This window comes from Loxodonta africana, chromosome 27 (genome assembly GCF_030014295.1).
Source record: "Loxodonta africana isolate mLoxAfr1 chromosome 27, mLoxAfr1.hap2, whole genome shotgun sequence".
Classification (NCBI taxonomy): domain Eukaryota; kingdom Metazoa; phylum Chordata; class Mammalia; order Proboscidea; family Elephantidae; genus Loxodonta; species Loxodonta africana.
In genome coordinates this window covers 10,801,838-10,824,032 of record NC_087368.1, presented here as the reverse complement: position 1 = coordinate 10,824,032, position 22,195 = coordinate 10,801,838, and the positions used below count along the sequence as shown (strand labels likewise).

At 40.7% G+C, this 22,195-nt stretch overlaps 1 protein-coding gene across 1 annotated transcript in view; it reads right to left on the bottom strand.

Moving 5' to 3' along the window:
• Positions 1–10,791, bottom strand: part of COL6A6 (collagen type VI alpha 6 chain) — a 104,522-nt gene extending 93,731 nt beyond the window's left edge. Inside the window, exons 1-5 of the mRNA XM_023540035.2 lie at positions 10,375–10,791; positions 7,584–8,180; positions 5,442–6,062; positions 3,559–4,119; positions 2,262–2,819 (exon numbers count right to left, since the gene is read on the bottom strand). Of these exons, the coding sequence (XP_023395803.2) occupies positions 2,262–2,819; positions 3,559–4,119; positions 5,442–6,062; positions 7,584–8,180; positions 10,375–10,441 (2,404 nt within the window). The 5' untranslated portion in view covers positions 10,442–10,791. The remainder of the gene's footprint in view (positions 1–2,261; positions 2,820–3,558; positions 4,120–5,441; positions 6,063–7,583; positions 8,181–10,374) is intronic.
• Between the last annotated feature and the right edge of the window lie 11,404 nt (positions 10,792–22,195).

The window sequence follows — 22,195 nt, the reverse complement described above, 5'->3', positions numbered from 1 at the left end:
CATGGAAAGTATAGAAATTCCCATATATCTCCTCTCCCCGCCCTGCCCCCCCCCCCCGCACATAGTTTTCATGGGAGATTTTTTCATTTCCCTTTTTGTAAAAATTGTTGGTGTTTCTTCTGCAAGGAATCATGTTCTACATTAGAATGTCGATTCCCTAAATAACCGAGACAAGACATTCATTTGTGCTGCCCGTACATAGCAATCCTCAAGTAGGGGAACTCGTGGGACAAGACAGATGTGAAGTGAAGTCCACTGTAGGGGTGTGAGGGAGCCAGTCAGCACAGAATCACCAGGAACAAAAATTTCAAGTACTTCTGGTCTTAAAAAGAATGTACAATGTTGTGGAATTTTTCTCCTATAAATGGTTTCTTCAACATGTGCTTTCATTTACACAAATTTATCTTTTTTTTTAAGCCACAAGGATGGTGAGATTTTCTTCTTCAGATAAACCTTGCAGAAAACGACAGAAAGAAATCAGTTTGACAACACTGTATATTTTTTTCATGGTTCTATGATGGCTGACTTTTCAAGGTTACATTTTCTCCCTTTTTGTCTTTCTTGAAACATTATCTATTTTCATTATTGGACCTGATCATAGACATAAGCCCATTTCTCCCTTGGCCCAACTCAGTTATCCTAGCATGATGCCCCTACTAACTTTCTTAATCTTGGGTCAAGGCCATGGAAAGGTAATTTAGCAGAAAAGACCCAATTAATACTTTAACCATGGGTAACGTGTTCCATTTGAAGGGCACAGCATTCCAAACTGTAACTCATCTCTTCTGGAGAAGTGGAATTGTAAGATGGTTAGTTATTTAGACCTTGAATCACACATTTGCTCTAAGGCCTCGGAAACACATGTTCCAAATGTCAACTCATCCATTTCTTAGAAATGGGATTTTAAGAAACAACCCACACTCCCCAGAGACTCGCCAAATGTCCCTTCTTTGCCAGCTACTTGCTGACTATGTGGTAGGGCTGTTAAAAACCCTGTAGCCAATGTGCTTACCCCACTGATTGGAGGCCATATGTACTGAACCATAAATCAAATTCTTAAGCAAGGCTGGTTCCAATAAGAAAGAAACTATGTCTCTCTGGCCTTCTGATATCCTGCAAAACCTAGTTGGACCACTCAGGGGCTGGGCGTAGATTGCTCAGTGTTGGGACCCTTCTAAGGGTTCTGATTTGTTCGGGGGCATGGGGCAGAATTACCAGGGAAATAAATCAGGTATATTCCTCTTCCCTCAAAATGCTGACCATGGTCACAAAACTGTCTACTGTGAATTGAACATAATTTGAATAAGAGAGCAATGTTCCTCTCTTCCTTCGAAATTCCATTAAGACCTATCTCCTTCATAGATACTTTTCAGAATGCCTCTGCCATCAAGCCCTGTGGGTCATAGTGCAAAACAGTCCCTTACATTTTTTGAACTTTCATATGTTTTATCACTTCCATTTCTCTGCAGGTTCCTGGGAGAAGGGTGGGGACTACACCATTTACTTCCTTTGAAGCATCCATTGTTTTAGTTCCCTTACTAAATTCATCCTTTATAGAATTTAATGAACATCAAAGTGTTTTCCAAAACATTGGCTTATTTTATACAAGCATTCTTTTTAAAAAAAAATTGTAAAAATACATTTGTAATGGATGCTTGGCCAAAGGGGAGCCATCCTGGGCAGGAGATTATGCCCCTCTAGTGCCTACCTCGACAGCCCACATGTAGCCCATGACACAGGTACAAAAGACTGGGCCCCTTGCCTCCAGGAAGGACCAATTCTGAGGTATAATTCATGCTCTAGAACTCTCCATGGGATGAGGCTGAAGCTAGACTCCAACTAAGACCATCTCCTCATTGAGCTCCTACCCATGCCCTTCCCTGCTTTCCTTACTTCTCTCTGAGAGCTCCCTCTCAGTAAATCGCTTAAGAATCCCAGACTCACCCTCTGTTTCTAGGGAGCCTAACCTAAGACACGGGATGATACTTTTCCTAATCGGAGGATTTATTACCCTAGTACACAAACGGGAAAGAGTCTAGGTGCACCAAAATTGTTCCTTCCCATTAACCCAACTGCTTAATTTGACAGTTCTGTTTAGGAAAGTTGCATTTCACAAGCAGGTCAAAATCGACTGGGATAAATTTTCAATTAACCAAAAAAGTGCACGATGTTCAGACAGTGGTCCATCAATTCAGGAAGTAATGGGTAGCATTGACACCCGATGTTTGGATAGTCCTGCTAGTGAACGTGCCCATGCCTACCTTCACGGGGGCTGCAAATTCCAAAAACAAGATCATTTTCAATGTGCTGCAGGATGTCAAAATTCTCAACGTAAAAAACCATCTCCGGCCTCCCGCTGATCTCCTCCAGCTGGGTAACATTGGAGCCAAACACCCCCACAGAGTAGATAATGATGCCTTCTTGCCGAAGTGCTACTGCTGGTTCCTTCACTATGTCATGAGCTTCGCCATCCGTGATGAGGATGAGGAATTTCCTGATGTTGGACCGGGCCCCTTTGGCAGGATGGAAGTACTGAGATACAAAGGTCAGGGCACTTCCAGTCAAAGTGGTTTGTCCGATGTGAGTCATGCGGTCTATTGCATGTGAAATTTCACTTTGGGACGTGAATCTGTTGAGTGGAAACTCCTCCTTATTGATATCGCTGAACTGGACGACACCAATTTGCACCCAATCTGCCCCAATCTGAGACTTGCTCACCAGGTTCTTCATAAATGTTTTCATTTTGCTGAAGTTTTCAGGTCCTATACTGCCTGAACTGTCCACCAGAAACATGATGTCAGCTTTCATCTCTTTGCAGGCTGCATGAGAGAAATAGGGATGTTTATTCAAGGTGGCTACATGTAAAAAAGTGAGTGAACAGGGAAATCCAAAACCCAAATGATTCTAAACTGAAATTAAGCATGTGCTTGGTCAGGGCTGTTAGCAAGCAAATAAAGCATTGAAGGCAACAACAGTGAGAAGATTGTATTTGTTTAGTAATTTGCTTTAATACGTACCTCAGGGTCTCTCCACCCGCACTTTTGACGTTTTGAGCTAGATAATTCTTTATCGTGGGCAGCTATCTGTGCGTTGCAGGACATAGTAGGATGTTTAGCCATTTAATACCAGTAGCATCCCCTCAATTGTAACAATGAAAAGTGTCTCTAAACATTGTCAAATGTTCCCTTAGGGGGAGAAGCCACCCCTGGTTGCAAACTACTGATATAGCTCTAAAAGATTTCATAAAAAACAACTTAAATAAACCTGAAGTAATCCTAATTTCTGAAATTATTTAATCACATGGCACACTGCAGCGTCAAATTGTACATCTACCCTTAGCAGGGATCTGCGGGAGAAGCTAATTAGTACTTATTAGGGAAACTCTGAAATATCACAATGCTATGAGCCCTTATTTTTGTTTGAGCAAAAAACATAGTCATAGGTCAACAAATCTCAACTTAGAAATGCATATTCTTTCTCTAAACCACCAATGTCAAATCTTGCCAGGAGTGCAATTTGTGATCTGAAGTCAAAAGGTAAAGTCACTATTTCTCTTACCTTCTTTAGCACAGATTTCTTGAACAACTTGGTTTCTTATGTCTTTCAAAGAGTCAAAGTCATGCACGTAGTACACTCTCCTGTCCTCACCCGCGATTTCCCGCAGCTGTGTTTCGTTGGCCTCCCTGACCCCTATAGCATAAACGTTGATGAGCGCTTCTCTCAGTCTGTTCGCGGGCTCCAAGACGCTATCCTTGGACACGCCACTTGTCAGGACAATAAGGTGATATGGCACTCGGTTTCCTCGCTGCTGCTTTGATTTTTGTAACTGCTGCAGAGTAAAATTCAGGGCTGCACCTGTGTTTGTATTCCCACCTATCTGCCTAATGTTTTCAATGGCCTTTTCCAGATCGTGCTTGTTTGAGTATTTACCAATCACAAATTCCAAGTCACAGGTGTCAGCGTACTGGACAGCCCCGACCCGCACCTTATGGGGTGCGATGTTGAACATCCCTACAATCCCCGACAGGAAGGTCTTCATTTCTTGGAAGTCAGTGGCTTGGGTGCTCCCTGACCCATCAATGAGCAGATAGATGTCAGCTTCTTCTGTGTCCACGCAACCTAAAATAGAACAAAAAATTGAATCTGGTATCTAGGACAAGTGTGAAGAAGAAATGGGAGCAGGTGAGGAGAAAAACAAGTATGAGCTTCTCCAAACAGAAAGATAGGAAACAGCTCTGAGGCTTAAAAGACAGGCTTGAAATTGTGAATCTAAGCATCTGCTGGGCCAAATGAATTGCTTCTGAGATGTCAGTACTATTTGGATATTTCTGTGCCATGAATCAGGGTAAACCTAGATAGAGCAAAAAAAAAAAGTAGAAAGAAAAACTTTAAGTGCATTTTGAAAGTCATTTCTCTCATAAGTAAATAACTGCTTAGCAAAAAATCGAGAGGTACGTTGTGAAGTGCAGAAGGCATTTAATTGAACATTGTGGTCATATGAGTAATCTTACTTGAAATCTTGAACAAATTATTTACTCCTCACTCATACCTGGTCAAATAACTAAACCAGCAGGATTGTCAGTGGCTTTATGTATGTAGGACAATGATGTTTTTATAGTACACGTGCTATAAATATTTGCCTAAGAATGTATTCATACAGATATATAAATACATAGAATATGTGTCTACATGAAATATATTAAAAATATATAAAGTACATTGCTGTCTATCTCTGTCTCTAAACTCTAGATACTGGAATGGAGCTTTATAACAAATTCATTATCCCAGGCTCAATTCGAATCATAACTTGCTGGCTTCTGGTAGATTCCAACTCATAGCAACCCTATAGGGCTGAGTAGAACTGCCCCATCACGTTACCCAGGGTGTAAATCTTTACGGAAGCAGACTGCCACGTCCTTCTCCCTCACAGTGGCTGGGGGGTTTGAACCACTGACCTTTAGGTTAACAGCCGAGAGCATAACCACTGTACCACCAGTGCGCCTATCCAAATTATACTTCCTATTTATTCTCCAAATTGGAATTTGGGGATAAGGAAAGAAGATAAGGGAGAGAAAAAAATATCAAAAAGAAAATAAAGGAAAGAGAAGGGGAACATGTGAAACAAAGGGGAGACAGAAAAAAAAGTGAAGAAAACCAGCAAAATATGGTGTCCTTGGAGTATTTATAAGTAGCAATCAAATTACCACTACTGAAAATAGGAGGTGAAAAGTTCAACACTTCAATACCTTTTACTCTCCCCCATATTACACTTTGTATTATCAAACTAACATAAAAAATTAGAAACTTGTTCTCCCCACCCATAGTATGTCCCACCAATCCCTTTTGTATGTGCAACACCTGAAAGACAAAAAGAGATGACACACGCACGCACACAAAAGAAATATGACCTGAAAAATCTTTCTCTCAGTAAAAGGCCTTACCAGATTTGAGGTTTTCTGTCCGTTCTGAGAAGACAGAGACTGTGTGCGTTATTTGATTCCGCAGCTTCTTCAGAAACGTCTGGTTGTGGGCGGCAAGGTCCGAGAAGGTTTTCAGTTTGGAGATGTACTGTTCAGCAGGGTGAGAGGCTATCTTCTCCAACTGGGCATCACTAGCCCCCTCTATGCCCATGGTGAAGATGGTCACGCCCTCGCGCCGGAGGTTCACAGCTGCCTTGGTCACATTGTCTTCTGACGGTCTATGTGTCACCAGCACTGCGATCTGAGGCACCCCTTGATTCTTCCGACTGCCTTTCTGTGCCCTGAAGACTTCCTTCTTGATCTTCCTGATGGCAGCTCCAGTGTAGGCCTTCCCGGTCTGGGGCGAGAGGTTCTGTATATGCTGGAGAACCTCTGACTTATTCACACCTGCACTCAGTGAGTTTATCACCGTCGTCTCATTGCTATAGGCCACAAGGGCAACCCGCATGCAATGTTCCTTTATGTCAAGAGCAGAGACACTCTCTTCCAGGAAGTCTTTAAGATAGTCAAAGTCGTCCAGGCTGCCATTGATCGACACATCCAACAGGAACACGACATCGGCCACAGAATGGCCTTGGCAAACTGTGTGGGCAAAAAGGGAACAATCACAGTTTAAGTTGGAGGTTCAGCATCTCTGTTCAGCATAAGAAGGTGTGAAGAGCATCTACCATAACTTGGCTGTACACTTAAAGAAAGAAAGAGGTATACAAAGTGATCATGCAGCTGAGATCAGAGGGACTAGGATCAAATACTGGATCTTGCCTAAACACCTAGCTTCAGTTTCCTCATCTGTAAAGTGAAGAAAATAAAAATAATAATTCCCTCACAGAGTTGTTATGGGGATTAACTGAGATCATGGGCTTAGCTTTACTGAGTGAACAGTACCCATTGCTATCAAATTGAAATTATTTAAATCATTATCATCATTATAATCAAGAAGCTATAGTCCAAATATTACTAAGCAATGGTCACAGAATAGCAATTGTGCTTTCAATTATTTTATTTGGGAAAGATACTAGTAATAAGGATCCTTATTTTCAGAGATTCTCACAAGAAACACACTATTATCAAAGCCGTTGTTACTGTTAGTTGGCATCGAGTCAATTTCAACTCATGGTGACCCCACGTGTTACAGAGTAGAACTGCTCCACAGGGTTTTCCTGGCTGTAATCTTAATGAAAGCAGATTACCAGGACTTTCTTTCACAGTACCACTGGGTGGGTTTGAACCACCAACCTTTATGTCAACAGTCGAGTGCAAACTGTTTATACCACCTAGGGATCTGTCTACTACGAACAGATAATTATATATATCATTTAATTCAAGTTGATTTAACTAGGAATAATGTGTTTCCTCATTAATTATTTGGATGTTTGCACTGTGAACAAATTGTTTTTTAGTGACTGTCCCCTGCCCCTTGCTTGAATGATGTTCATGGACTCTTGGCCATTCCTGTCAGTAGAAGAGTGAAAAGAGGACTAACCAGGAGGGCAGGTTGGAAGTGGAACAGAAAACAGGGGGTTAATTCAGAACAAAGCAGCAGGAACGGAGGCACTGTGGGGCTAAAACCACATGGGGCTGGGACTCGGAAGACCTGACCCAGCTCTGACTTCAAATTTCCACCTGTCCCTGGGCCAGATCACAACACCTCTAGGGATGGCCACAATTTCGTCTCTGCGAGTAGGGGTTTGGACAATCTGAAGTTGTTTCTAGCTCTAAGATTCTGGGATTAAATCATGTGGCTCAGGGATTTCTTTAGGAGCAAATTTACCTTTTTAATTCACCTGTAATAAAATGACACAGCAGCTAAAGCCCAGGGAGGTAGCTCAGAAGTAAGCTGGGTGGCTGGGAGAAGGTGGCCCTGAAGTTTAAAAAGCCTGTGAATGGTGCACAATGCACATAAACTCTATGTGGAGAACCAAGGCTGTGGGTTCACTGGGTTTAAAATGGCCACAATCATTGGGCCTCTTGAGCACAGCATATTTAACATTCTGAAAATTCAGCCCAGGGGAAAGGGATGTTCATAGAGTTTCAGTTCTCTCCTCATGCTGATTTTTGAAAAGTGTTTTTTGTCATCATTTCTATACATGTATCTGAGCCCACCTTCTACAAGGACATCATCGGCTACTCCTTCCTTGTACTGAGTCACATCCCTGATGATCTGCGTCATGTTTTGGGAAAACGTGCTGAGGTCTCTGGCTGTCCTCAGGTGGAAATGAAACTGAGAAGTGGCCATGGCCTTCAGGTTTTCCTCCGAAGCTCCCTGCAGCCCCACAGAGACAATTCTCACCCCGTCATTCCGCAGGGCCCTAGCAGCCTCTTCCACGTCATCCTCAGACTCTGCTGAAGCCAGGACCACCAAAATGGGGGGAAACAGTTTCTTGTCTCTCCCGTTTGTGGGTGCAGAGAAATAGGTCCTGTGGGCCTCCTGGAGAGCATTTCCTATCCGCAGGGACCCACCAAGGAACTCAAAGTTCTTCTTGAGGTGGGTCAGCATGGGGTTCTTGCCCTTGAAGGTGCTCAGTTGGAATTCATCGAGGAGCTCATCGCTGTACTGGGCCAGGGCCAAGCGGTATTTGTTGGCCTCTATGGGGAGACTGTTGATCACTCTGTGGATGAATGCTTTCACAAACGGGAAGGACTTAGCTCCCATGTGATCCGAGCTGTCCACCAGAAACACGACATCTGCATACTCGGGGCCTACAAAACCACAACAAACATGAATGAAGCAAAAAAACTTAAAAATTTACTGCCATATTTAATGCCAACTCTATGAAAAGAAACTTACTTTTCTCTTTTATTGATTTTCTACTTCCTTTCCCCATGAACAGAAAATAGTAGCCTCCGATCACAAATTCTCTCAGGAAAAAGAAATGTTTGTTTCTTGGGCCTATGCATTTATTACTACCTCTTATTTGAACTAATTACAAAATTAAGCCTTAGGAGTTAACTAACAGGTAAATGTAGAGAAGTAGAAAATCATTGGTGTTTATACCTTTTGTGGATAACTTCCCCTTGTACTTTTTTTTTGGCTTTCAGAGTTTGATCTGAGTTTACATTAACAGGATAAAAATTATACTTGAGAATCAAATTGCTTTGAAAAGACAGTCTATCATTGTGACTCCCACTTAGGCAATGCAGAAAATGACCTGATTGGCTTCTAAATACCTTAGTTTTGAATTTCAAAGTATCAAAATGATGTTTAAAAAAGTCTCAAAATCATAAAAATATGGATTTGCCTTAATTTATTTTAAGGTTATTTATAATATTTTTGAGAAATCATAAAGAGTGAGCATTATAGTTGGTAAATGTATTCTCACGTATGTGTAATATGATGGAAATCAATATATCTTGGGCCATAACCTTTAGCGCTTCATTTGATGCTAGATTCAATGCTAGGTATCTAGAATTATATTTTTTATGAGCTAGAGAATCATTGGGTTCAAGCATTAAATACCTTTTCCTTTTGGTCTGATGGTTTGTTTGGATTCAGAGTTCCTACCCCCTTGCATGAGGTCAATTTCTTGTCTAGGGAAGAAAGGGAAATTGTGTACATATGTATATGTATGTGTATGTTTATTTAAGAAAATACAGTGTAATTGAACAAGTAATGGAAGGTCTGACTTTGTAATCGGCTAACTCTATGAGCTCTATCAAGTCATTCAATGTACCTTGGCCTCGGTTTCCCTCTGCTTTAAAATGAGCAGCTTCAACTAGAAAATATTTAAGTTCTTTCTAATGTGATTCTGATGATCTGAAACAGTGACTAGATAAATTCTAGTCAAGTTAAAATAACTTCAATCTTTTCCTTTCTACCATCACTAGGGAGCCCACGTTGACATCCCTGTTGTGTTGTTTCGTTCTTTTTATAGCAGTCCAATTGAGGCATAGTGGACAAAACGGTTCTTTTTTATCTTTGAAACAACCAAACTCTGACCAGTTTGAGATTCTTTTAATGATCATACAGCCAGCAGCGTCTCAGGCGAAGAAATACGTGAGGGCAAATCAACACCTTTATCCCAGAGAAGGCTGGAACTTTCACAAGGACTATCAGTAAAGCCCCACCCAGAATGGCTTACTGTGACCAGCAGCAAGCTCTCTTTTCATCAGTGAGACCTCGCATCTTGTGTGGGGACAGGAAATATAGATGACTGGCACATGAGGTGGATTCAACAACTAGAGAAAAGGCATTGCCTCTCTTTAAAAAGCTTAATACCAGGCCCAGTGAGACATCAAAGGAAGACATTTTCAGGGCAAAGTCTAGTTTATCTGTTCAGAAAATTGGCTGCCAAGATCAAAGTTCTTGAGGAAGCTGTAAAAGCCAGTATAGGTAGCCCTGGATATGAATTGAAGAGGTGGTAGAGATAGTGAAGGGTGGGCCAACATTCTGACTTTAAGTCCACTGGACATAGAGAACTGACAAAAAGTAGAAAGCAGCTGCGGAACACTTTCTTTCCAGGGTGAATGCCCTTTCTTTACAATAAGCAGACAAGCAGTTTAAATTGGAGCAAACTCTGGGCACTTACCCAAGACATCCTCTGGCACAAACAAATTAGAAAAAGACATTTCACACATTTTCCAGACCTGAACCTAATGTGAATGGATAGAATTTTCATGCAACTTCCCAGAGGCCCAAAAGGAATTGAAACTGAGGATAAAATGACATCTTTCATCTGTCTATTGTTAACAAGGAATAAGGCCCCAAAACAAATGATCTTCAAAGGAACACATGTGACGTTGAAAAGAAATTGAACTACCACTGTCCCAACCACCAAAAACAAAACAGAACAATACAGTAAAACTCCTGACTTTTAAGTAAGCCCAAATTGGATGTTATCTATTTTCCATAATGGAAGTTAAGGAAGATCATTCTTTCCATGCATTTTTTCCTTACCAGAATCCTGGTTCACAGAATCGTGGAGACAAGTTATCATGAGCAACAAAATCAGCAGCATGTTCATATTGTGACCTGAAAAATCTCCAACTTGAAATCTGAAAAGGTAAAAACATAAACATCTAAAATTGTTGTGGTTATTATCTGGAAATCAAAACTTACCCAAATATTAGCAAATAAAATTGTATAATAAATTGAGTGCAACAGAAGACAAGGAATTTCTGGGGTTCCTTGACCTTCTGATCTGTGAAGTATCTTAGAGAAAAGAAGAACCAACAATTTTAGTCATCAGAGCTTATCCTGGTCCACAGTCCCCCAGCAACATGAGATTTTGGATACTCAGTGGTAGTAGCCAGACGCATTCTCGTTCCAACAATATTATGTTCCTGTTAATCATTTTCCTTATACCCTAGAGTCACTCTCTTTCTACCCATTGCCAAGACAATTGAGAGTTCATGGCTGGGACACAGTCTAAGCCATGTTTTCTTAATCTCTCCAGCATGGAAACATAGGTGTATTTCATCTTTGAGTCATATTTAGTATTTCTAGGTGCAGACAAAGGAACTCTGGTGGTGCAAAACATAGCACTTGACAAAGTAAAGTCCGGCAGTTCGAACCCATCCATTGGCTCCCTGGGAGAAAGATCTGGTAATCTGCTTCTTTAAAGATTACAGCCAAGAAAACCTTACAGGGCAATTCAACTCTAATCTGTCACAACTCGATGGCACCTAACAACAACAAGATGTGGTCAAAAGTTCTTTTCTTCTTCTTCCTAGGTAGTAAGAAAGATAACCATTTCTCTTTATGCTTAAATTTGAGGTATATATTTAAAAAAATGAACTTTCATATTTCATTTGATGTCTTGCTACTCAAAAGGACTTTATTTGAGCCATTTGTTTCCAACTACTTAGAATCGAATGAAGCAAGGTTTTTCAGTTTTGTAGTTTGGTCTAAAGCATTTTTAACTACCTTAAAATGTTCATTTCATAGAACGAAATAAAATATTAAACATATTGAAAACAAATATTTTAATGAAGCAGGGTGGGCTCATTCATTCACTCATTCATCTATTGAACAGGAAGAAATTATCCATATAATAAACTAGAGTCTGTGCGTCCTGCCTAATTCTTACCCCAATGTGTATTTGCAATGTTACAGGTGGCTGTCTCACTCCATATTAGGCAGATTCCTACTGATTTAATAGTTGGCCCCTTCTGAAAATGGCCGTTTCACATGAGAAGCTCCAGCTCAATTTTCTCACCTGTTCCATTCTGGCTCTGAAATTCTGGAATTTGGGACTCGGTTCATTCCTTCATAAGAAGCTACATGATACAAACTTTTCAGGCTGTAGGTCAACTTATCTGTCCTATCCTAGTAGTAATCAATGAGCTGGAAAAGACTCTTAAGAGCTAATTTTTAGTCTAAACCTCTTGTTTTAGAGGAACTTAAATCTCAAAGTGGTTTGTCTAAGTGAAAATCAAGTCATATCATCTGTACATATTTTTCATTCCTGTATATGGTAATAAATGATAAATTTTATCATTTGTTGAGACTTTGCTATGTGCCATGCCCTGTGCTAAGTTTTACCTCCATTCTCCTATTTGATACTGATACTCATAACAGCCCTAGTCAACCCACTGCAGTCGAGTTGATTCCGACCATAGCGACCCTACAAGACAGAATAGAACTGCCCCATAGAGTTTCCTTCCAAGCCTGTAAATCTTCACCGAAGCAGGCTGCCACATCTTTCTCGTGGAGCAGATGGTGGGTTTGAACCGCTGGCCTTTCGGCTAACAGCTGAGTGCTTAACCACTACGTCACCAGGGCTCCTATCAACCCTAGAGCAGGTATTATTGTTGCTCCTATTTTACAGATAAGGAAACAGTGATTCATGAAGGATAAATAAGTGACTCAAGGCCACATTGTTGAGACTAGAACTCACATCTGCCTGACTTCAAAACCTATCCTTTCAAACACTCAGTTACCCTGCATCCCCAGATCTGGGAACACAAAAAGTGTCTCCTAGTTTCTTCTTTCCATTTTTTTTTTTTGCTTAGTGCTGGGAGATATTGGTACTCGTTATCATTTCTTTTTATTTTGTCTTAAAAAAAACAGCTTTACAGTGTTTTCATCTTTACCGTTTATGAGTTTTGTAAAGAAATGCAGGTTTCAGGAGGCATGAGAGGCAAAAGAGAAGATGCGTCAAGGAGAATCAATGGGATCATTGTCAAAGGTTTCAGCAGTCAAGACAGGCAGAGAACAATAGTGGATGAAAGTTAGAAGGCCTGGATGAGGAAGCAAGGAGTAGATAAGGCCACAAGAGTCCCCAAGCAGCATGCAGTGAGGGATACAGGTGGGCTAACACTGTCAGGGGGGCGACACCAAATGGTTGTCTATAAAAATACCCCTGTAGTTAGTTATAACAACAAAAACATTTTTTGTAAGCTCAGCTCACATGTGTCAATATACCTACAAAGCTAAAACTCTATGCTAATTTATTTTTTGAACCTTCTGATGCACCCTGGTCAGACCTGTCCTTATTACCCAGTTACAACGACACTAGGAATCACCTGGTTACATCTGCATCTGCAACAAGCACTGTCGTTTTCGTTGCTGCCTGTGTTTTTGTAGTTGCTGATTTTGTCGAATTTTCTGGTGTTTTAGCTACAATATTGTGGCAACGAGTACTTGTGAACCTGTATCAATAACTTTTTTGAGAATGAAGTAGTCATTAAAGGAAAAGAAGGAGTGATAAACAGGAATTTATGATCTATGAGTAACATTAGAACAAAAAACATCATTAAGGATTCTGTATGGCCTTGTATGGGATGAGGTCCATGGGGCGGGGGTGGGGGGGGTGACACCAACCCTAGCAATGCCACTGCATGCAGTATCTGGAAACTTCCCCACTCAGATGCTAATGCCACTGGCACACTAAAAACGAAGCTCTCTGGCTTAGCATCTTGTGTAGGAGTTTTCTTGCAGGCTTTAAATAACATTCCAAATCCAGTGTGCTATAAGGCTATGCCATGATGAGACACAGTGAGCGACTCTCTTGAGGTGTTTATGTGCCCTACTATGTGCGTATGTGGGGGGAGAACTGGTAGGACTAAACCTCCAAGTTCATGCTTGGGAGGCAAGGAGAATGTGTTCATTTTCACTTCATCAAAATATGGATGTGGCCTGAACAATCTGCAGCTTGAAATCTGAAAATGCAAAAATATAAACATCTGAAATTGTTGTGGTTATTATTTGGGAATTGTCCCAGTCTGGGTTCACTAGAGGAGCAAAACCAATGAACCACATATATAAATATATATATAGAAAGAGATTTACTTCAAGGAAATGGCTCACCCAATTGTGGGGACTGGCAAGTCCCCAATCCGTGGGTCAGGCAGCAGGCTGAAGGTTTCTGCCGGCTAACGTGGTTGCAGGGGCCGACAAACCCAAAATCTGCAGGTCGAGTGGCAGGTTGAAGGCTTCAGCTGGCTCACATGGCTGCAGGGGCTGACAAACCCAAAATCTGCAGGTCAGGTGATGAGAAATATACAGGATTGAGAAAGAGAGCTAGCTTTGCCAGAACATCCATTTATGTACTGGAGGCAGGCCCTACCCCCAAGGAAACTCCCCTTTCAACTAATTGGCTGCTGACATCAGATCACCAAGTCACAGGTGATTACATAGTATCCGCCAAACCACTGAGAATCATAGCCTGGCCAAATTGACACATAACATTAACTATCACAGTCCACCCCTTATCAACCTGGCACCTATACACATCTCCTTAAACCACACATAATCTCTAAATAAAGGCAATTTTAAAGTCATACTTGTGCCTACATGATACATGTATACAACCTAAATGCACTAGCCCCTGTTACCTCTTGTATTTTATGATAAGTAATGGGATAAGGGAGTGAAGAAAACAAAGATATTTTATAAATAAATGGGGTGCAACAGGGAATAAGCAATTTCTTCCCATAGTCTGTATGGTGTTCTGCTACCAGATATGACTAAGATTTTCATACTTAAATTTTAAACATATCTGATCACTGAAGACATCTGAGGGGAGAATAAAGAAGGTATTTGTTGAAAGTAATCAACATAAAATTGAAACATTCACTCCATCTCAATATAACAACAGCGAAATTGCCTCTCATTACGGAAACACTCTCAAAGGCACCGTTCCCTTGAATCTGAAAATTGCTGCACTCTGTTCATTCAGAATTAGGCGAGCAGAGACTAATAAATCTCTTTTGGAAGTTACAGACTTCTTTTAAAAAAATCTGGATCTCTGTAAATTCTATGTTGAAAAGGTAGAATGTTTCTGATTTAAACTACAGCTGCAAAAGCAATGCAGCCACCCAACACTTGGCTTCAAACCCAGAATGTTTAGAATGTGTGCAACACCTCTCTCGAGGCTATTATGTACCAGTGTTCTAGGGAGACATCTGCCCCACACAACCCAATTCATAATCCAGGCTAAGTTCTCGAAAAAATATCAACAACCCACAAGGGACACAAAAGAGACTCAGCAGAATGAACATAAATACCAGTCCTTTCCCTTAAAATGAAGCATGCAAGATTCATCATTTCCAAGTACTGATTTTATCTCTCTTCAGAAACTAGAATATTGTCAGCTTTTGCACAACACTAAATCTTTGCCGCCAAGTTGAAGATAATGGTTGTTTGCTTACTTAACCCCTCATCTTTTCACTACTTCCCTTCTTTAAGGCATTCTACTTCTCAGAGGTCAAAATATAGAAAGAAGAATATTCAAAATAAGACTTAAGTTCATGTTAAAATGTTGCAGAATAGACCTTTGGGACACAACAGATACAAATAAATATTGCTGAATCAATGAAAGTAAGGAAAACAAAATACACAATCACTCATGGTACAAGCAAGTTGCGTAGTTTTGCTTTTGACACTACACTTTTCCCCAACTGCATTTTCCAGAATCACGAAAAGAGGATGTATATACTGATCACATTTGAACAAGGCCATACAGGTGACCTGGCCACTTTTCAATGTTGAAGAGGCACTTGACATGGTAGAACAGCTCATGATCTGAGGTTCACTCTGACCCTAAACTGTTGCATGACCTTAGACAACACCACCTTACTTCCCTAGCTTCCTAATCTGAAGCACATCGGGTTACATTCTCTCTAAATCCAAGCAACTCTACATTTGAAGAGTTCACTGATCCAACAAACACAGCTGAAAATATTAGCATAAAAAATGTGTTCCTAGAAATCAGTGAAAAAGCCCTGGTGGCGCGATGGTTAAATGCTTAGCTGTTTTAACTCATCAGTCCACCTGGCGCTCTGCAGAAGAAAGATGTGGCGGACTGCTCCCATAAAGATGTCAGCCTAGGAAACCCTATGGGGCAGCTCTATATTGTCCTGTAGGGTCACTATGAGCTGGAATCAACTCAATGGCACACAACAACAACAGAAATCAGTAGAAAAGAACAAACAACAACAACAACAAAAAAAGGGCCAAAAAGCATAAACAGGAATTTCATAGAAGCCAGTATACATATAGGCACCAAACATACAAAGAGATGTTTAAATTCATTTGTGATCAGTGGGAATTGGTGTAACATTTACATCCATTCAATTGGCAACACGCACGAAATCCGACAAAATTAAGTATTGGAGAGGATGTGGATACTCATATACATTGCTGGGGATAAAGGTGTACCACCACTTTGGAAAATTGTTTGACACTGTTTTAGGCTGGGTTCTCTACAGAACCAAAACAAATGAAGCATACATATATATGTAGAGACAGAGAGAGAGACTTAGCTCAAGGAAATGGCTCAAGCAGTTGTAGAGGCTAGAAAGTCCCAAGTCTGTGGGTCATGTGTCAGGGTGGAGGCTTCTTCTGACTCATGTAGCTGCAGGGGCTGATGAACCCAAAATTGGCAGGTCAGATGGCAGGCTGCTTGCTCACAGGCCACGGAGGCTGACAAATCCCAAGATCACCAGGCCAGCAGAGCACTGGCTCAAGTCCCAAGAAATGGAGATCAGATGATGATGAACCAGATGCTGAATCCAGAGTGAGCAAAAACCAGCAAGCTTTGCCATAACATCCATAAATATATATTGGATGCAGCCCACATCCCTGAGGAAACTCCCTTTACAACTGATTGGTTGATCACAGCATGGAAGTTATTTCATTATATCACAAAATGGAGGATAATTACATCATGACATAACTACCAAATTACAGCATTACATACCAGCCAAACCACTGAGAATCATGGCCCAGCCAAGTTGACACACAACCTTAACTATCACAGGTACTATCTTATAAAACTGAACTTTCTCACGCCTTATGTCCTACCAATTGTCTATTAGAATGTCCTAGAATGTCTATTCCTAGGACATTCTTTCACACATATGACAGGAGATTTGTCCAAGAAATTTTATAGTAGCGCTGATTGCAATTGCACAGATCTGGAAATAACCCAAAGAGTTATTGACAGGAAAATGAAGATATCAATGTATAACAGAGTATTACACATCAATCAAAATTAACCACTAGAGGCAAAAATATAAATATTAGCAATATAATGGATGAAAAAGTAAGTCCCAGAAAATTATATACAGAATGATACCCTTTTTATACTGTTAGTTTAATACATAATATTAAATCATATACTTTTAAAGGAATATAAATGTAATAAAACTACATTTTAAAAATCTAAGGGAACGACAAACACAAGATTCAGGATAGTGGTCACACAGAATGTGGGAGGCAGGGTAATGAGATTGGGAAGAAGCTCATTGTAGATAAAAGGTATTGTTAATATTCTAGTTTCTATATGGGTAGGAGGTTTGTGGATTTATTACGTTATTAATAAATAAACAAATAGACGGGCTTGGAAGGACCAGTGGATGAAAGTGAATAATGAACTAAGAATTAGGATTAATTCAATTCTGCGTACTGAGAACCAATAAATGTATTTCAAAAAATAATCAAGAAATGTTTTTAATTAATTAAATACATCTACTGGAAAAGAGGAAAAAAAAAAAAATCAGGCAATTAAGCCAAGAGTCCACTGAAACATTGAGAACAGGTTTGGAATAGTTACAGGGAGAAATTTGTCCTCCTGAGACTGTCATGCATGGTAAGTTTTATATTAGTGGGGCTGTACAAGGGAATCAAAGAGCACGTTTTGACCAAAAAAAAAAAAAAACCCCAACTTTCCTTGCGACAATAGCTCCCCACACATTCTGCAGGATTTAATTAAAGAAATTCAAAGAACTCAGATTTCAGCAATGACAAATCACCTAGCAGTAGTCACGGTTGCTGTGGCAGGCACCTCCAGCTGTTCATCAACAATTGTGCTGCCCCTTCACCTTGCAGAGCTGTTACTCAGATGTGGCTACCCAGGGGGGTCTACGTTTCCCAGCCTCACTTGCAATGGCTAAATGATGGTGTTCTAGCCATTGGTACATGACAGAAGTGAGGTCTGCCACTTCCAGGCCTGGCCTTAAGACCTCTCACAGGGCAGTCCTCCACTTTTTTTTCCTTTTCCTTCCCATTGGTTGGAATGGAGATAACGTCAAGGGCCAAATGTTTTTAAAGATGGCAGAGCCACACTCAGTCTGGGTGCCTGAGAGACTGTGTGAAAAGGGGCCAGCCACAAATGTGTTTATCCACCTACTTCGGTGAAATCAGTAATAATTTAACTTCCTATTGTGTATGAGCCAGTATACCTTTTGAGGTTTATTCGCCACAACAGCGTCACCCAAACCAATGCAGCCCCACTCCTCATAACAATAGGGTAGCATGAAATAGTAAGGACAGGAAGTTAAGGTGAGAGAATTTTTGAGAGGGGCAGAGGATGAGTGGATCGAGTTCCTGAGGTAGAGTGGGCATCACTCCCCTGAAAATGACTTGGCAAGCCCCAACACGGAGCTTATCCTCCAATTACACTAGCTTTCCCCAGACATTTCCAAACCTTAACATTCATATAGGCTTGCATAAGAATAACATTTGTTTAAATATAACATTTTGCTTAGGTATAACATTTTGAATATACCATGGACTGCCAGAAGAACAAACAGGTCTATCTTGGAAGAAATGCAGCCAGCGTGCTCCTTGGAAGCAAGGATGGTGAGGTTTTGTCTCACGTACTTTGGACATGTTATCAGGAGGGACGAGTCCCTGGAGAAGGACATCATGCTTGGTAAAGTAGAGGGTCAGTGAAAAAGAGGAAGACCCTCAAGAAGATGGATTGATACAGTGGCTGCAACAATGGGCTCAAGCATAACAATGCTTGTGAAGATGGCGCAAGGCTGGGCAGTGTTTCGTTCTGTTGCAGATGGGGCCGCTATGAGTCAGAACTGACTGACTCAATGGCTCCTAACAACAACAGATGACATTTTGTACTTTCCAAGTCCTTTTGTAGTCATTATCTCCCTGAATCCTGACAGTACTCTGTGAGGCAGGTAGGAATTATTATTCCCATTTGACAAAGGAAATATCTGAGGTTTAGTAAAGTTGAGCATTTCCCCAGGCAGGGGTTGCACTGGTTGTGGACTCTCTCCACTAACTCATGGTGTTTTACCTGATCGCTGCTGATGAAGGAATTTAATCTCACATGCTGGAATGTACCGGTAGTACTCAGCTACTTCTCAACACCGTTTTTACTTCCACCCTCATCTAATTTGTAATTTTTTTTTTTACTTGAAATTAGTTCTTTAATTTGTCCTCTTAGTGGACACCAACTGCTGTGAATTTCTGCTGCTGACAACTGATCTCATTAAGTCGGAATAGTGGCTCCTCATCTCCAAGCTGCTGTTTTTCTGCATTTGCTTAAAGCTACAAAAGGACAGCCATACTGACCTGATTCTTAAAAGCCAACAATGACATCAGCTAAACAGAAATCTGTTCAGCAATACCCAGAAGGACCAGAGAAGTAATAAAATACATTGGATCATTGATAAAATATTTATTCACTGCAACTAACTCAAAAGCATGCATGGCTTAATGTGATAGAAAGTAGGAACCAGATCTACCGGTCCTTTTTAATAACCCTGTCGTTAAGTCAAAAGTAAAGTCTACCATATGTTGACCTCAGCGGCAGGCTTGCAAAAGTGAAAAGAGATTCAGACATAGAGGAGCATTCTGAGGTTGACATGGTGTTTTTGTCAGCTCAAGTAAGTACTGGGTGCTTTTTGAAAAACATTTTTTCCATACATTGAGCAAACAGAGTAAAGAGTAACTCATAAGATCCGTGCTTTGAATGAGTATAGTTGTGGGGTACAGGGTGTGGGTGGATTCCTGGAATGAATAATGATAACAGCTAATACTTAGTGAGCACTTACTATATGCCAGGCCTTTTCCTAAGGGCTACACTCAATCACCTCAACGACTCCAGTGAGTGTTAATCTTACTAGACTCATTTTACAGATGAGGAGACTGAGTCACAGGCTTTTGTAACTTGCCAAAAGTCTACTAACTGATAGAAGTGGAATCAACTAATTAATCAAAAGTGAAGAGAGTGCCCCCGGCTGTCCTCACCTATTTTAAGGAAACTGGGAGACCTATGATTTAATTGGTGAGCAATAAAAAAATACAGGATATAATCAAAGTACCGTTAACTCTTAAGTTGGTGTTAAAGTGTTAAATTGTTGACTACAGCAGCCATCTCAGTTCATGGTACCACCACTCACCAAGTTGCCCAAGCTAAAACAGGAATTATCATTGATTCCACTCTTTCTTTCATACCTCTGAGCAAATATGGTTGGCTTTACATAAAAAAGCAAGTCCCAGACTCAGCTACTTCTCAACACCGTTTTTACTTCCACCCTCATCTAAGACACCATCATTTCACCTGGATTTTAGCAAAAGCCTCCTAATTTTACTCCCTGCTTCTGATCTTGCCCATTTACAGACTGTTCTGTTATTATTGTTAATTGATGTGGAACTGACTCTGACTCATGGTGCCTGGTCTGGAACAGAACAGCAGAACAAACAACAAACAGAACAAAACAATGCCTGGTCTTGTCCTATCTTCATGATGGCTTATGCAATTAAGTCTATTGTTAAGTACTGTGTCAATCCATCTGTTATGAATTTAATAGTGTTCTCCAAAAATATGTGTCAACTTGGCTAGGCCATGATTCTCAGTATCATGTAATTATCTTCCATTGCAGGATCTGATATAATTATCCTATGTATTGTAAATCCTAACCTCTATAATGTTAATGGGAGTCCTGATGGTGCAGTGGCTAAGAGATCAGCTGCTAACCAAGAGGTCTGCCGTCCAAATCCACCAGCCACTCCTTGGAAACCCTATGGGGCAGTTCTACTCTGTCCTATAGGGTCGCTAAGAGTCAGAATCGACTTGACAGAGACAGGGATAAGTATGATGTTAATAAAGCAGGATTACAGGCAGTTATCTTAATGAGGCAGGATACAATCTATAGGATTAGATTTATTTTGAGTCAATCTCTTTTGAGATATAAGAGATTAAACAAGTGAGGAGAGATCAGGCGACTTCCTAATACCAAAAAAGAAAAGCCAGAAGTGAAGCACGTCCTTTGGAGACCCTGGATCCTCATGTCAAGAACCTCCTAGACCCAGAGGAACATGGATGCTGTCTTAGTCATCTAGAGCTGATATAACAGAAATACCACAAGTGGATGGCTTTAACAAAGAGAAATTTATTTTCTTACAGTCTAGTGGGCTATAAGTCCAAATTCAGGGCATCAGCTCCAGGGGAAGTCTTCCTCTCTCTGTTGGCTCTTCTCTTGGTCCTTCTCATCAGTCCTTCTCATCAGTCTTCCCCTGGACTAGGAGCTTCTCCACACAGGAACCCAGGTCCAAAGGAGGTGCTTTACTCCTGGCACTGCTTTCTTGGTGGTATGAGGTCCCCTCCCCACTCTGCTCACTTCCCTTTCCTTACATGTCTTGTAAGATAAAAGCTGGTACAGGCCAGACCCCAGGGAAACTCCCTTTACATTGAATCAGGGATGTGACCTTAGTAAGGGTGTTACAATCCCACCCTAATACTCTTTAACATAAAATTACAATCACAAAATGGAGGACAACCACACAATACTGGGAATCATGGCCTAACTAAGTTGACACATATTTTGGGGGGACGCAATTCAATCCAAGACAGATGCCAAGACACATGGAGATCCCCAAGGAATGCCTATCCCACAGATATTGAAAGGAGACAAGGATCTTCCCCCAGAACCAACATAGAGAGAAAGCCTTCCCTTAAAGCTGGTGCCTGGAATTCAAACTTGTAGACTCCTAAACTGTGAGAGAATAAATTTCTGTTTGATAAAGCTGTCCACTTGTGGTATTTCTGATATATAGAGATACTAGAAAACTAAGACACCATCTCATTGAGGGTTTTCCTTGTTTTTGCTGACCCATTGTTCAACTAGTTTTCTTTGACTAATTTTTGGAAGTAAAGTGTAGGTTCTTCTTCCTAGTATGTCTTATCTGGAAGACTATTCTAGAATGCTTCATTTTAAACTAAAAATGAGATCATCTGAAATCCCCACTCAAAATTCCTTACCATGACCAACAAGGCCCTACATGACTCTCTCACACACATTAAAAAAAAAAAAACTACCGCTAATTCTCTAACTTTATCCTACCTCCCCTCGCCCCGCATTGCCCCAGCTTCATTGATCTTGCTTTTTCTCAAAAAGGACAAATTTCTACCTCAGAGCCTTCATATTTTTTGCTTTTTCACTTTGTTTAGATGTCTGTTCAAATATCATGTCCTCCTTAAAGAAACTTTCTGTTAGTGCCCTCTTGAAAATAATTTCCCCCTACATAT